We start from the raw sequence: 16,000 nt of genomic DNA, 5'->3' as shown, positions 1-16,000 counted from the left end.
ACATAGTTGCCTGAAAATATGAGGTAGTATATTTTGCTCAGAAGAACAGGGAAGCCACTTATTATTTATTGGGTAGAGCAGCAAAACAAACCATTCATTAATATTTACACTTCAAATTAGCAACATCATTTGTTTTTAAAAGTACATAAGCCATTAAAATCAGTGTACTGTGCATGCTGGAGATTAGAAATAAAAATAAAGTGTTGAAGAAACTCAATAGGTCTTGCAGCATCTCTGGAGAGCGAAACAATAAATGTTTGAGTCAGACATGACTTCTTCAGAACCAAGGTCTATTCAATTCTATTCATTTAGAAATGAAACAGAGTAGGAAAGTTATGCTAAACCTGCAATAAACCCCAATTAGACCACCATTCCATTCAGAAAATGCAGAGAATCTCTGCAAGAATGATACTGGGTACACAGGCATACATATCAAGAAAAGATTGACAGGCTGGGTCTTTTCTCTCTTGGGGGAGAAAGAGACTAAGTATGACCTCTTAAGGTCTTAAACAATGCAAAATGTTTTGATTGAGTAAATACAGAGAGATTGTTTCTTCTGTTAAAGAACTAGAGACCATCAATATAAACTAGCCACCAAGGAAACCCATATGCAATTCAGAAGAAACTTCTTCACTCATATATTATCAAGTCGTTCAAACTCATTATCACTGGGAGTGGTTGAAGCATATCTTATGTGATTAAAGAAAATCTGGTCAAATGTTTGAGGGGGAAATGAATAGATTGTAACGATGGTACATTTAGATGAGAAAAGATGTTGGGAGATTTGAGTGGACCATAAAGATTGTCATTGATTAATTGGACCAAATGGCCTGTTTCTGTGTAGTTTATCTGGTATAATCTAATGTAATTTCTGAGTCCAAATTTTATATAAATGATGACTAGTGACAAATAATGATATTCAGTGATCTTATCTGATTGGGTTTGGAGGTGCAAGGTGAATTGTACTGGTTTCTGCTGGGGAACAATCTGAGTGATGAATGGAACATTGACAAATATAGTTAGAGAGGAGGAAGTTGACGTAATTCCTTATTTAAGATAACATGGTTTGAAGCTGAATGAACACAGCAGGCCAAGCAGCATCAGAGGAGCAGGAAAACTTGATGTTTCGGATCAGGACCCTTTTCTGAAGAAGGGTCCCGACCTGAAACGTCAAGCTTTCCTGCTCCTCTGATGCTGCTTGGCCCACTGTATTCATTCAGCTTCACACCATGTTATCTCAGATACTCCAGCATCGGCAGTTCCTACTATCTCTGTAGCTCCTTATTTAGCTTTATTGTTAATAGACAGCAATTCTATTGAGTTGTTTGAAATAACAGGGTATTGAAGGTGGTGTATAATTATGCATTTTCACAAGTATTTGATAAATACCTTCAGGAAACAGAGACTGCATTAATGTTATTAATTTTTTAAAAATTGACGGTAATTATATCCATCTAACCTGATCGGGTTGTTTGAAAATAATAGAGGATTGAAGGTGATGTATAATTATGCATTTTCACAAGTTTTTGATAAATAACTTCAGGAAACAGACATTGCATTAATGGTATTAATTTTTAAGAATTGGTGTTATACAGATGATGGTAACTTTTGTATGTAGGCTGTCTAAAGGATAGGAGGCAGAGATCAATACGTCTGTTGCCTACTGCAGTCTAAATAATCTGAGACACTCTTAAAGTTGAGCGCAGCCAATTTACTTTTAAATAGTTTTAAAAGCAACATTTTTCTAAAGTATTTGTGGCATTTTAAAAAATCAAAGTCACTGCACAATCTAGATTGTGTTACCACAATGGGCTTCCCTCAGAATTTTGCCTTGCCATGTGGAAGTTAATTAATTGTGTCACGATTTCTGTCTAAACAAAGAACATGCATTAATATATTTAATAAATGCATAAATAGAGTAGTAGGCAATTTACAGATCTTTCCCTTAACAATACTTGAATTCTGGAGGCAATAATAAATAGAGTTGAGGCCTGATTCCAAGAAGTAACACCTGACCAACATGTTTTGCTTCAATTTCAGACACATTATGACTCATTAGGGAAAAAGGGAATATGGCCATGGGTCAACAGCATCCTTCCATGATTAGAATCCAAGAAATTCAGAAGGAAATCCATGAAGCTAGACGACTTGTAGTTTCGTTCAGTGGTACACAGTCTGATAGAGAATACAAGCGCCTGGAGAGCACCTTGACCAAGTTGCTGTTTGAGTTAGATGCAGTGGACACTGATGGCAAGCCTGACATTCAGCATGGCCGCAAAAGTGCAGTAAACGATGTGGAGGGGCTGCTCAAAGAGTTAGAGCAAATTGCAACTCACCCATCTCGCCTGAAGGTGGAAAAGGTCTTCAGTGATGCACAACAGTTGGTAACGAATGAATTATCTTCAGCTGGGGGTTTGATAACGGAGGAATTTGCTGAGCGCATCCAAGAAATTATCTTTCAACTGACACAGGTGAAAACAGGAGGAAAAATTAGCTTGAGGAAAGCTAGATATCGAGCTTTGACCAAGATTTGTGCACTGCAAGACATTATTGAAAATTGTATTGGTCGGCAAGCATTATCTTTGCCTCTGTCGGCAGGTACACATGCTTCTGTTCCCAAGATCAACTCTGTTTTATGTGAAGTTAGCAAAGCAAGATGGGATGTAATTGGCCTGCTTATGAACCTGAATACCTTGGAGAACTGTGCACACCTTTCCCGTATCCTCACAGGATTGTTAATGCAATTGGATGCGATTGATGTGGCTGGACACTCAGAAGCAAGAAACTATCGGAAACGTGTAGTGCATGAAATCAATTGTTTACTAGAACATTTGGAAATAGAATCAGAAGGCGAAGCTGCGGGAAGTTACGATCTAGCACAAAATCAGTCCATCAAACAGATAGAAGAAATAGGTCAGAAGACAGCGCATTTAAAACAACAGCTGCTGCAACGAGAAAATGCCTCTGATCTCCATTTAAAACCAAAGGGAGAACTGCAAAGTCTTCTCACTGAATTAGATAAAATAGACATTGGCAAAAATCCATGTATCCGTGAAGCTAGGAGAAGAGCTGTAGTTGATGTGCAGGCAGTAATAGCTTATGTTGACCTTAAAGAGACACTTGCAAAGAGAGAAAACATGGAAGAACAGCTTAGAGATGAACATCCTTCACAAAAGGCTATATGGCAGGTCCTGAGTGATTTGTCAGAATTTCAAAAGCAGGTATTGTCATTTGATGGAGACAGAACAGACAAGAATTATGTGAGACTGGAAGAAATGCTCACAAAGCAGCTCCTAGCACTCGACGCGGTAGAGACACAAGGGAATGATGGTGCTAAGGTTGCCAGAAAACAAGCAGTGAAATTTGCTCAGAATATTCTGAATTATCTAGACATGAAAACGGATGAATGGGAATATTGAATAGCAGTTCAGTGCATGAAATATAGCTTTTGTGGCTCATGCTTTGCACTATTTCTAATAATTTAGAATAATTATTCAGGCACATTTAATGCTATCAAGAAGATTAAAGTTCATATTATTAAATTATGTGATTAACTTAGCTAGATTTTTCAAAGAAAATTAAAGAGTTTTCCTTACACTTTGAATAGTAATGAATGCTATAAAGGTGGTTTAGTATTTCATTACATTATTAAGATTTCAAACAATATATGCATTGTTAGGAACAACATTATGGAAAGGCAGTGAATTATAATATTTTAAAATATCATGGCAAATATATTGATAGATTTAGACCCCTGGGTGTTACTTGATTGATTTTTTCCAATCCTTTCATATTTTTCTTGGGAGTCCATTCATCTCTAGCATATCGGCTGACTAGCTGAGACAACTGGGCCTTAAACTGCAAGCAGACCATTTCATTGATAATTAATATGGAGTGCTGAAAGTGAGCACCCTGTTTGTTTTTTTTTAATTTGTATGTGTATTTATACCTACTGCCATGAAATCAGTCTCCTGTGTTCCCTCTGCACACTCCTGCGTGTAGTTGTGTAACCACAAAAATGCATAGTTCATGGAACAACAGGCCACGCACAAGCAACAGACTGTTTAATTTGTGCAGTCATGCAGTAATCTGGAAAGCAACCCAGAAATGCAAGAAATAAGCTGCGTATGTCAGAGAAAATTTTGAGAAAGCGTTAAATTAGACATTTACCATGCTAGCATGTTATCCCCCGGCTTTCTTGCTTTCCCCTAAAAATCCATCTGTGTTGAACAAATAACATACAAAGGTGCTGGATGATTTTGAAGGTAAAATAGTTGAGTGTTAGTGTTAAAGACTTGATCCGCAGACCTGACAATGATTTTTGACATGTTGTCTGCCTGCCTGGAAATATTTTCTCAAACATTTGCACACTGCAGTTGAGAATCCTTCCACAATTTTTGAGAGTCAGACAATTGGCTTATATAAATGCATTATAGATAGAAAAGTTCTGTATGAGCATTTATACTTCTTCAAAGTGCGGTTTGAGTAATGCCAAATAATACTCAATGAAAGTATTCATTGAAATTCAATGAAAGTATTTGAATATGTCAATTTTTCTGAAATTGAATTAAGGTTGACTGGCTACTTTTTGAACACAATTGGGGTTTGGTAAGTATAATTATTTCAATGCTTATTCCAAGATTTAGCAAAGAAAGTTTGAAAAACTTGAAGGTTTTATTCTGGCCCAACTTGATAGTGGCTCCAATGTTTTTCATAGTTTATTTACATCATACAATAATGAATAAATATTATACACTTCCCAGTGAATGAGACGAGGGTTAAGAAAGTTAATTGTACAGTTTAGTTAAGGCAAACCAAAAGCGCATTATTTGCAATGCCCTTATTCAAATCAATAAATCAATCAATCCATAAAATAGTGTCACACTGTATGCATCATGGCTGTCGTCATCCTGCAAAAGCTGATTCAATTTGTTGTATCAAATGCATTATGTAACAATGTGACCCCAGTATATCCAGAAATTGATGATACATGTCATTAGTTAACTTTTAATTGTTAGTACTGAATATTGACGTAATCAACAGTTGTCTTGAGTATAGTTTAAACCTAAAATATCACGCATTAATTATAGGGATTGAGAATTACAGTTGAAAACATCACTGGTGTTTGAAATGGGTGAGGGCAGTAAAGCAAATAGAGCAATATCAATTTGCATTTATAATCAGAGGTATATAAATTCAACAATGTTTTTACTTTCCAATTAAAAACAAATAAGCCAAGCTGTTCTTGAAAAATGCATTTGTATGAAGCCTATTAAATTTTTGTTTTTAGTGACAGTTGATATTCCCTTTTCAGTATGCTGCATCCCTAATGTGGAATAAAATTAAACTGGATATAGCTGCAATTTAAATCACAGGATTGATTTGCAATAGCTTGACCTTCATGCTGCATGCTTGACCTGCACCTATGTATTTTGTAAATAATAACATGCTCTTCTTTCTAAAAAGAGAAACACATCAATCATAAATTGCTTAAAATTTGCTCTTTGAGTTCAACTGTATCTCAATACCTGTGCTATGCAATTGCTGAAGATGTGTCGTTAAATGCCTTAGTTTTGTAATGGGTCAAAAATTTCAGTACCTAAACACTGTGATTTTAAAGTAACATGTAAGGATAATGCAGATTTGTAGCACAGTATTATTGTGTCATAAAGAAATCTTCAGAAACTGATCCTGGTACCCGCAATATATGTTTGTTTCTTTTTACACCATGTTTAATCTCCTATCAAAATATTGGATGCATGAAGGACCACTGTCACTCGCGGTTCTCTTTTCATAAATGTATCAATTTATTGTAATTTCTTTGATCAATTGGATGGATGTAATTTAAATCAACAGTTCAAAGTTTGCCTTACAACAACTGTGCAATATTAATGTTAAATGGCACCAACTTGCATAATTTTTTGAAAAAAATAAACTTGAACAGAATTTTTTTGTTTGAATTGGCAAACAAAGTTGTTAACATTTGCTCAATTGATTTTGTAATGCATATGCTTCTAAAGTTACTGATTATAGCAAATTTAATTGAAATACCAGATAAAGTTTCAGTAAGCGTCTTATTGATAATTACATTTTTCCAAGGGTCCTCGTGGTCAATAACAATGTGAACTTTTGCTTTATGGGATGATTATATTTAAAAATATAATCCTTTGCATAATCTGTTTGTGCTGTAGATAAGTTTCATCCTCCATGTGATTTCTTTTAAGATGCAAGGTATTTCCAAAAACTTTTTAAGAAGTTTCTCTAATCACTTTGTATCATCAACAAACAATGTTTATTTAAATATTACTACTAAAGATTCATGGTAACTGTAGCATTTAAATGTTACAGATCGGCATTTTATGTTTTCTTTGGAATGATGATAATGTTAATAGGGTATTTATAATTGATTTGTTTGAAATAAATAACAACTTCTCAATTCAAATACTTGGCTTAAATTTGAAGTTTCTCAACTTGTTTGACAAAGATTATAATCTATAATTACAGTAGAATTTTATTAGCATATCTGAGCAACAGAAATAATTGCATTTGGAAAAACACTCAATTTTTCTTTGGCTAACAAAAGCAGCCCAATGAAATTAACTTTAGTTTCTAGCTAACCTTTAGGGACTAGCATTGAGCAAAATTGTGAATTGTTTTAAAAAGCTACTCAATGTTTTAAATTCATGTTAAATTGCCATATGTAAACTAAGGAATTAGGTGCCGTCCCACTATTAGCAGCGTACTCTGGTTGTAATGTGTTCCACATACTCCGTGCACTCCAATGACTTGCCAAAGCTTGTTCAGCAAAGCCCCTAAAACTGTGACTTCCACCATCTTGAAGGAAAAGGGTAGTGGGTATCTGGGAATGACATCATCTCCAGACATTAGCCTAACTTGAATAAATATTACCTTTCCTTCATAACTGTGTGGCCAGTATTCCTACACAATTGCCACATGCAATGAATGATGAAGAAGGTGATTGATAGTGATGTTAAAATCTGACCCTGCCCATAATGCCAAATCCTGTAGCTAAGATGAAAAGTGAAGCTGTTTGGTTAATGTATTCTGAGGAGACTAACATCATTGAAATTGTGGCTAAATAAACATAGAATGAAAAATGGGAGTGTAAAAGGTGTTCAGATGTTTGTTTGGAGTTACATTGGTATTTTTTAAGATGCTATGTGTAACTTGTTTAAGATAAAACGTTGGTGTCCTGCTTGAGAATTTATGCATCGGTATGTTTATTACAGCCTTGTCTAAATTTACGGTTTTGAAATGTAAATGTGACAAACTGGTGAATTAAAAACAAAATACTGGAAATAGTTCTGGCAGCGTTTACAGAGACAAAAGTAGAATTAATATTTCAGATGATTAGTAATCTGCCTATTTTCTACTTCCGAATTTCATCATCTGCAGTATTTTGCTTTTGTACTAATGTACCTGAGACAGTTAGATTTTCAGGGCTGAGTCATGGCGTTGTGGAGAATGCACAAGACACCCATGTTTGCAGGTTTGACCATCCTTTAAAGCCACCAGGATGCATTGTTTATTGGCACAATTCATTTCCACATCATATAATGGATTTGTACAGTTCAGTTTGTTGTACTCAAGATCGTGTGGTACCACGCACTGATTTATGGATGAATTGAGTAAGAGTGAATGCTCTCAATTTGCCTTTGTTGAAATAGGATATGACTAGCTTTTCATTTTGTAGATAGTTCTGCCATTTATTTTGGTGTTTTGTTTTGCTGATCCCTTTTGTCTGTGCTGTCTAATAATTCAGTCCTGCCAGGTTCAAGAGTGTATTTACTATTGTATTTCTTGTTGAATCGTGTTAAAATTAAATGCTGTTGAAGCTTTGATTGATTAACTGCATGTTCTTGTTTGTCTTAACTGAAACCTAATTCAGTGTTCCTGTGAATGTATTAAATAGAATAATTTGGCAAATAAAATAGAATAAAACTTTGTATGATCTTCTGCCAATTTATTGTTTAACCATCCAAGGCACTGAGCCACAAGACAAAACTTTTTTTAGAGGATTGTGTGATACGAATCTGAAGCAAGCAGCATTGTGCTGTGTAGTTTGGCTTATTCCTAACTGCAAATATAACTGCTCCATCCATAATAAGGTCCAGAAGTGGGGATGTTTGCAGATAATTGCAATGTTGTGTTCTGTACTGTTTCAAATTCTTCAGATAATAGAGCTCATTTGCAATCACAGGCTATACCTTTCCTGCTGATAAGCCCATTTGCAGCATATGTGAAAGAATCAGCTCCTCAACAATTCTGTCTCTTCTACTTACAAGGGTGACTTTTCTCTGATCAGCTAAGCTCTGTGATTGAATTTTTCTGGACATTTTCCAAGCAAGTTCACCCTCTGCCCTTGGGTATTTTGGATCCTTATGATAGAAAGGCCACCTACAAGTTCCTCCATAAGCCACATACCATCCTGACTTGGAACTAGATTGCCAATACTTCACTAATGCTGGATCAGAATTATGGCACTCCCTAACATCATTTAGGGTGTGCCTACACAAGATGAGCTGCATTATTTCAGGAATGCAGATCACTATCACAGGCAGCAATGATCAGTCCTGTGGGAGATGAAATAAAACATTGGGTTAAGACCATACCAGCTAAAGTTTAAAGGATTGTGTGATACGAGTCTGAAGCAAGCAGCATTGTGCTGTGTAGTTTGGCTTATTCCTAACTGCAAATATAACTGCTCCATCCATAACCTGTTTAAAAACTGAAGGAACTGTGGATGTTGTAAATCAGGAACAAAAACTAAAGTTGCTGGAAAAGCTCAGCAGGCCTCGCAGCATCTGCGAAGAAAGCATTGGACTTAATGTTTCGGGTCCGGTGACCCCTCCTCAAAACTTCTGTAAGAATATTTATGAATCTGGGCAGTCTGATACTGAGTGCTAGGCCACTGCTTCTCCTTCTGGTGAAGAAACCCTTCAGGTTTCTGTACAAAATCAAAACAGCTGACACATTAATGCATAATAGCCTTTTACTGTTCTACTTAGGCAGTGTTTCTGTTTAATATGTTACCTGAAAGATTATGAAAGAGCTAGAATGTGGTAAAGCCTACAATGTTCTGAATGAGGTCTGTGCTCCAATACCAAATATGACTATATTCAAGTTACATGTAAAGTTGTGTGGGGATCTCTTCAGTTGACTCAAAAAGGCATAAGTAGATAATCCACAAGAGCTTGTATGACTACTGTGTGTGATTATAACATGAAAGGCTTTGACTTATTGTGACAACCAGTTTTTCATTAAAAGCAATGCCAAACAAATGCTACTACCATAGAGTCATATAGCACAGAAGCAAATTCTTCAATCCAACATGTCTGCAGTGACCAAACATCCCAGTCTGACCTAGTCCCATTTACCAGCAATTGGCTCATTTCCTGCTAAACCCTTCCTTATGCATGTGCCCATCCAGATGCCTTTTAAATGTTGCAATTGTACAAATCTCCACCATTTCATCTGGCAGTTTGTTCCATACATGTACTGCCCTCTGCATGAAAATGTTACCCACAGGACCTTTTTAAATTTTGCCCCCTCTCACCACAAATCTATGCCCTCTAGTCTTGGACTCCCCCACCCTAGGATAAAGATCTTGGCTATTCACTATATCCGTGCCCTTCATGATTTTATAAACCTCTATAACATCACCCCTCAATCGCCAGTGCTCTGGGGGGGGGGGAATGCCTCAGCCTATTCAGCCTCTCCATATAACTCAAATCCTCCAGTGCAATTTTTTCTGCACCTTCTCAAGTTTAAGAACAGCAGTCTCTTTCCCCATATCTTTTTTGACTTCAGATATTTACTGAGTATACCCTTAATAAGTGGAATAGACTCTGCCTTAACCATTCAATGTGTAAAACATTCTGTGCTTCAGCAACCCTTCTTTGTGTAGGGATGACAGTATGGAGCTGGAGGAGCACAGCAGGCCAGGCAGCATCAGAGGAGCAGGAGAAATGACATTTCGGTTCATGACCCTTCTCCCAACCTGAAATGTCAATTTTCCTGCTCCTCTGATGCTGCCTGGCCTGCTTTGTTCCTCCAGCCTCCACACTGTGTTATCTCTGACTCCAGCATCTGCTGTTCTTACTATCCCTTCTTTGTTTAGATGTGTTTTTAGACCTTCACTATTTATTGAAAATTTAAAATTAATAACAACAAAGCAATAACTTCTGTACTGTAGTAACTGCTGCCTTAAGATGCCAGGCATCCAAGTTTGATTCCAGCTCTAGGTGATTATAAATTCTTCCTGCGTCTGCAAGGGTTTTCTCCCACAGTCCAAAAATATGCAAGTTAGGTAGGTTAACCATGCTAAATTGCCCTGCAGTGTATAGGGATGTGCAGGCTAGGTAGGTTAGTCATGGTAAATGTGGGGTAATGGGTACAGACTCAATGGGCTAAATGGCCTCGATCTGCACTATAGGGATTCTCAATCAAAGGAGCTTATCTTTCCCCAATTTTTAAAATTATTTTACAAATCTTTATTTTGTCTTGCCTTTCTCTGCTGCGTTGGAAGTAGTTCAAGATTTCATGTTTCTCCTCACAACTAGTTTTTTACCAACCATTCTGGTGAATCAGCGTTGTAGCATTTGTTATTTCTAAATGGGTAAATAGGCCGTTAAAGCTTCACCCAGTCTGTGTCTAATCTCCACGGATTAGAGGAGACTGCATTGTGAGGAGTGACATAGTAAAATAAATTTAAAGACATCTAGGTAAATCAATGAAGATTGGTGACTATTCTGCAGAACACCTTCACTCAGTTTGCAAGCACGATCCTGACTTTCCAGTTGTTTACTGTTTACACCATCTTATTCCCATGCACTCATTTCTGCCTTAGGTCTGCTGTAGTGTTTCAATGAAGCCCAAAGCCAGCCGGAAGAGTAATATTTCATTTTCTGTTTAGGCACTTTACAACTTCTGTACTCACATTGAGTTCAATTTTAGACCATAAAATCTATTTTGTTTCCTCCACCTTCCCCCAGCCTGCGTGGTTTTCTTAGATGGCTAGACCTGCAGATGCTGGCATTAGAGATAACAAAGTGTGGGGAACACAGCAGACCAGGCAGTATCAGAGAAACAGGAAAGCTGACGTTTTGGGTCAGGACCCTTTGTTATCTCTGACCCCAGCATCTGCAGCTCTTGCTATCTTTAGAAGAAGGGCATTGACCCAAAATGTAAGCTTTCCTGTTCCTCTGATGCTGCCTGGCCTGCTGTGTTCATCCAGCTCCACACTTTGTTATCTCGGATTCTCCAGCAACTGCACTTCCCATTATCTCTGAATGTCTTAAGCACTCTGTTTTTGTTTCAAGATAACCCTCTCTAGCGACACTTCCTGCAACAGCTAAAACATTTACAGAACAGCTAGTCGGCATACTTGCACTTACATAAATTGCTGCTTTCTGAAATTTTCCATTCAACATTAGCAGAAGTTACGTCCTGTATGGGGACTGCAATTATTTGTTCATGTGAGTACTATTGAATGCAAAATAGAGAAAACATTTATTTCAAATTCTTTGAATAAAAGTGTAATTTACATTCTTTCCTACACCATCTCCTCTGAGGACTTGAAACATCATCATTAATTCTGATTAAGTTCGTAATGAATTGCTTTATCTTGCTTTGGTCAAGACTCCAACTAAGTTTTCCCTTCAAGGGCATGAAATGATTGAGGGGAGAAAAAATTTGCAGTTCCCAAGGTGTGCTACAAAGATGACCACTAGAGGGCACTCATATTGTGCAGGAGGGAAGTTGTGACGTAGATAACGTTCTTTACGTAGTGAAAGATATATCTTGCTGTGTATGTTATTTAAATTTGTTCCTGGGATTGTGAGCAATGCTAGCAAGGTCAAATGTGGCTGTATGGTAATAGAAAGCCATCTCGATAGTTACAATGTAAAAAAATGTGAGGCTGGATGAACACAGCAGGCCCAGCAGCATCGGAGATAATGGGAACTGCAGATGCTGGAGATTCCAAGATAATGAAATGTGAGGCTGGATGAACACAGCAGGCCAAGCAGCATCTCAGGAGCACAAAAGCTGACGTTTCGGGCCTAGACCCTTCATCAGAGAGGGGGATGGGGTGAGGGTTCTGGAATAAATAGGGAGAGAGGGGGAGGCGGACCGAAGATGGAGAGTAAAGAAGATAGGTGGAGAGAGTATAGGTGGGGAGGTAGGGAAGGGACAGGTCAGTCCAGGGAAGACGGACAGGTCAAGGAGGTGGGATGAGGTTAGTAGGTAGGAGATGGGGGTGCGGCTTGGGGTGGGAGGAAGGGATGGGTGAGAGGAAGAACAGGTTAGGGAGGCAGAGACAGGTTGGACTGGTTTTGGGATGCAGTGGGTGGAGGGGAAGAGCTGGGCTGGTTGTGTGGTGCAGTGGGGGGAGGGGAAGAACTGGGCTGGTTTAGGGATGCGGTGGGGGAAGGGGAGATTTTGAAGCTGGTGAAGTCCACATTGATACCATTGGGCTGCAGTGTTCCCAAGCAGAATATGAGTTGCTGTTCCTGCAACCTTCGGGTGGCATCATTGTGGCACTGCAGGAGGCCCATGATGGACATGTCATGTAAAGAATGGGAGGGGGAGTGGAAATGGTTTGCGACTGGGAGGTGCAGTTGTTTGTTGCGAACCGAGCGGAGGTGTTCTGCAAAGCGGTCCCCAAGCCTCCGCTTGGTTTCCCCAATGTAGAAGAAGCCACACCGGGTACAGTGGATGCAGTATACCACATTGGCAGATGTGCAGGTGAACCTCTGCTTAATTTGGAATGTCATCTTGGGGCCTGGGATAGGGGAGAGGGAGGAGGTGTGGGGGCAAGTGTAGCATTTCCTGCGGTTGCAGGGGAAGGTGCCGGGTGTGGTGGGATTGGAGGGTAGTGTGGAGCGAACAAGGGAATCACGGAGAGAGTGGTCTCTCCAGAAAGCAGACAGGGGTGGGGATGGAAAAATGTCTTGGGTGGTGGGGTAGGATTGTAGATGGCGGAAGTGTCAGAGGATGATGCGTTGTAGCCGGAGGTTGGTGGGGTGGTGTGTGAGAACGAGGGGGATCCTGGTTGTGGCGGGGGCGGGGTGTGAGGGATGTGTTGCGGGAAATGCGGGAGACGCGGTCAAGGGCGTTCTCGATCACTGTGGGGGGAAAGTTGCGGTCCTTGAAGAACTTGGACATCTGGGATGTGCAGGAGTGGAATGCCTCATCGTGGGAGCAGATGCGGCGGAGGCGGAGGAATTGGGAATAGGGGATGGAATTTTTGCAGGAGGGTGGTGGGAGGAGGTGTATTCTAGGTAGCTGTGGGAGTCGCTGGGCTTGAAATGGACATCAGTTACAAGCTTGTTACGATATTGTGATGATGGCTATCCTAATAGTCCAGTCTATTTGATAGCAAATAAAGAAGTAAGAGACACCCATACCCAAGTTGAGTAACTATATTTTTACAGATAAGTGGAGGTAATTTTATTGTTGTTATAAGCTTGAATTCATAAATATTCAAATGAAAACAAATAACATAAATTGTGGGAAATTCTTAGTTTAAAGTTAATTTTAATTGCTTTGAGCTAATGGCTATTTTTCATGCAAGAAACTTTTTTAATTTTGTGAAATTTATTTGTTAATACTAATAACTATCAGAATTATCCATCTCAGATTTTATGTAGCTCTGAAATGTTTAATGGGTTATTTTCTGATACAGATATGAGGAAACAAATACTCAAACTTTCAGTAGTCTAGCCTGGGATTATTAGACTTTTTTAATGTCACAAACAAAATGGCAACTTTTTGAATGGAATTTGAATAAAAGTTCAACTATGATACATGCAGATGTTTTTATTGAAAAAAACTTCGTTTTTTTTATTCTATACTGTTAGTTTAAACTGCATAAACTTTTTTTTAATAGTATTTTGTGTCATGTGGATTCAACTATTTGCAACTGGTTGAATGTGTTGTATTAAAATAAAACAAAGAACTGTGGATGCTGGAGATCAGACACAAAAGCAGAAATTGCTGAAGAAACTTAGCAGGTATAGCAGCATCTGTGGGGAGTAAACAGTTTATTGTTTTAGTCTGGTGACTCTTCATCAGAACCAATTCTTATTGTATTCTATGAAAACATATTCTCACATAAAAGGAGAAACTTAACGTTTTCAACCTTTATATCACATGAGATACTTTTATTTCTTAGAGAAGGAAACTCATCAGAAGTAAGATTTATGTGAGGGAATCTTCCCCCTCAACCTCCAGTGCTCCAGGAAAAATAGTCCCAGCCTATTCAGCCTGTCCCTATCGCTCAAACCCTCCAACCCCAGCAACATCCTTGTAAACCTCTTCTGAACCCTTTCTAGTTTCACCACATCTTTCATACGTCAGGGAGACCAGAAACACACACAGCATTCCAATAGTGGCCTAACCAATGACCTGCATGGCCACAACATGACCTCGCAACTCCTATGCTTAATGTATTGACAAGTAAAGGCAAGCATACCAAACACTTCCTTCACTATCCTATCTACCTGCAAATTCACTTTCAAAGAACTATGAACCTGCTCTCCAGGGTCTCTTTGATCAGTCACACTCCCCAGGACTTTACCATTAAGTGTTTCAGTCCTGCCCTGATTAGCCTTTCCAAAACAAGGCACTTCATATTTATCTAAATCAAACTCCATCTGCTGTTCCTCGGCCCAAATGGTCAAGATCGCTGTCCACTAATCTCCAATTTTGGTGTCATCTATAAAGTTACTAACCAAACCTCCTATGTTCACATCCAAATCATTTATATAGCTGTTGACCCAACACCTTGTGACTCACTGCTGGTCACAGGCCTTCCAGTCTGCGAATCAACCCTCCAACCCCTCCCTCTTCTACGTTTAAGCCAGTTCAGTATCCAAATGTCTAGTTCTCCCACTCTTCCATCTGAACTAACATTATTAACCAGTCTACCATGAGGAACCTCATCGAACACCTTACTGAAGTCCATATGGATGATGTCCATGACTCTGCCCTCATCAGTCCTCTTTGTTACTTTTCAGAAAACTGTGACCAGCTTTTGCACACAAGAAGAGCTTATGGACATGATTGGAAAGAAAAATATGAAGGACAGATCTGAGAGTTAGAATTAAGCAAAAATATATGGTTTCTGCTGCATTTTCATTACTTTAAAGTACATGATTGACCCAATTCAGTTCACAGGGTTGTTGTTGACAGTTCACATAGTGAATCTGGTGGTAAGTAGTCATGATAAGTACCAGTAAGAGCAGAGCTGGGAAGCATCTCAAAAAATATAACATTTTACTGAAGATTGTGCTCCTGGAATTCAAGTCCAATGGTAGCTGCTGTCGGATGAAAATTGGTGGTTAAATCCATGAACAAAAGGAACTAGAATTCTACCTAAGGAACATCAGAGCCTTGTAGGATATTGTGGCTGAAGTTGGTGCCATATATGCTGAGTGGAATACCTATTAAATCTGTGAAATTTATATTTGTTGTACCTGTTGCTTAATGTGTAAACTTGTAAGTGTAGTGATTTGCCTGTTCATTCATACTTAAATTGGTTTTGGTTTGACTGTTAAAGTAAAAGTTATAAAAAAGGTGAAATCTTGGTTTATCACTGGGTTCTTTCTGTAAATTTGGTTCTTTTGATTTGTTGATGTCTTTGGGGATCATAACAAATAGTAATTAAAATAGACTAAGTGGTTGTATGTTTACTTAGGAATCAACAATCTGGATGTACAATGGAACTTCATGAATAATTTGCTTAATTTTTTATGTTATTTACACATTGGGACCATTTTCAGTGGAGTTAAAATTGATATGAAGGTGAAGTGCTTTGAGAAGCAGTCAAAAGTTAGGGGTTACATTTGATATACCTAGATTTTCCATTGTCTAAATACCTTATTTAAATGTGACACTTTACAACATGCCTTCCTTTTATATTTCATTCTGAATCATAATTGATTAAAAAGATGACTGGCTCAAAATTCATGAAGGG

At 38.3% G+C, this 16,000-nt stretch overlaps 2 protein-coding genes across 2 annotated transcripts in view; both read left to right on the top strand.

Moving 5' to 3' along the window:
- The window catches only part of bag5 (BCL2 associated athanogene 5), a 29,693-nt gene extending 21,776 nt beyond the window's left edge, over window positions 1-7,917 (top strand). Inside the window, exon 2 of the mRNA XM_048537522.2 lies at window positions 2,041-7,917. Within this exon, the coding sequence (XP_048393479.1) occupies window positions 2,073-3,419 (1,347 nt within the window). The 5' untranslated portion in view covers window positions 2,041-2,072 and the 3' untranslated portion in view covers window positions 3,420-7,917. The remainder of the gene's footprint in view (window positions 1-2,040) is intronic.
- The window catches only part of LOC125455467 (small ribosomal subunit protein eS26), an 88,529-nt gene that overhangs the window by 21,914 nt on the left and 50,615 nt on the right, over window positions 1-16,000 (top strand). The gene's annotated exons all lie outside the window — the stretch shown is intronic.

The sequence above is a fragment of the Stegostoma tigrinum genome, chromosome 10 (assembly GCF_030684315.1).
Source record: "Stegostoma tigrinum isolate sSteTig4 chromosome 10, sSteTig4.hap1, whole genome shotgun sequence".
In the NCBI taxonomy this organism is placed as follows: domain Eukaryota; kingdom Metazoa; phylum Chordata; class Chondrichthyes; order Orectolobiformes; family Stegostomatidae; genus Stegostoma; species Stegostoma tigrinum.
This window is presented reverse-complemented; position numbering and strand designations above follow the sequence as displayed.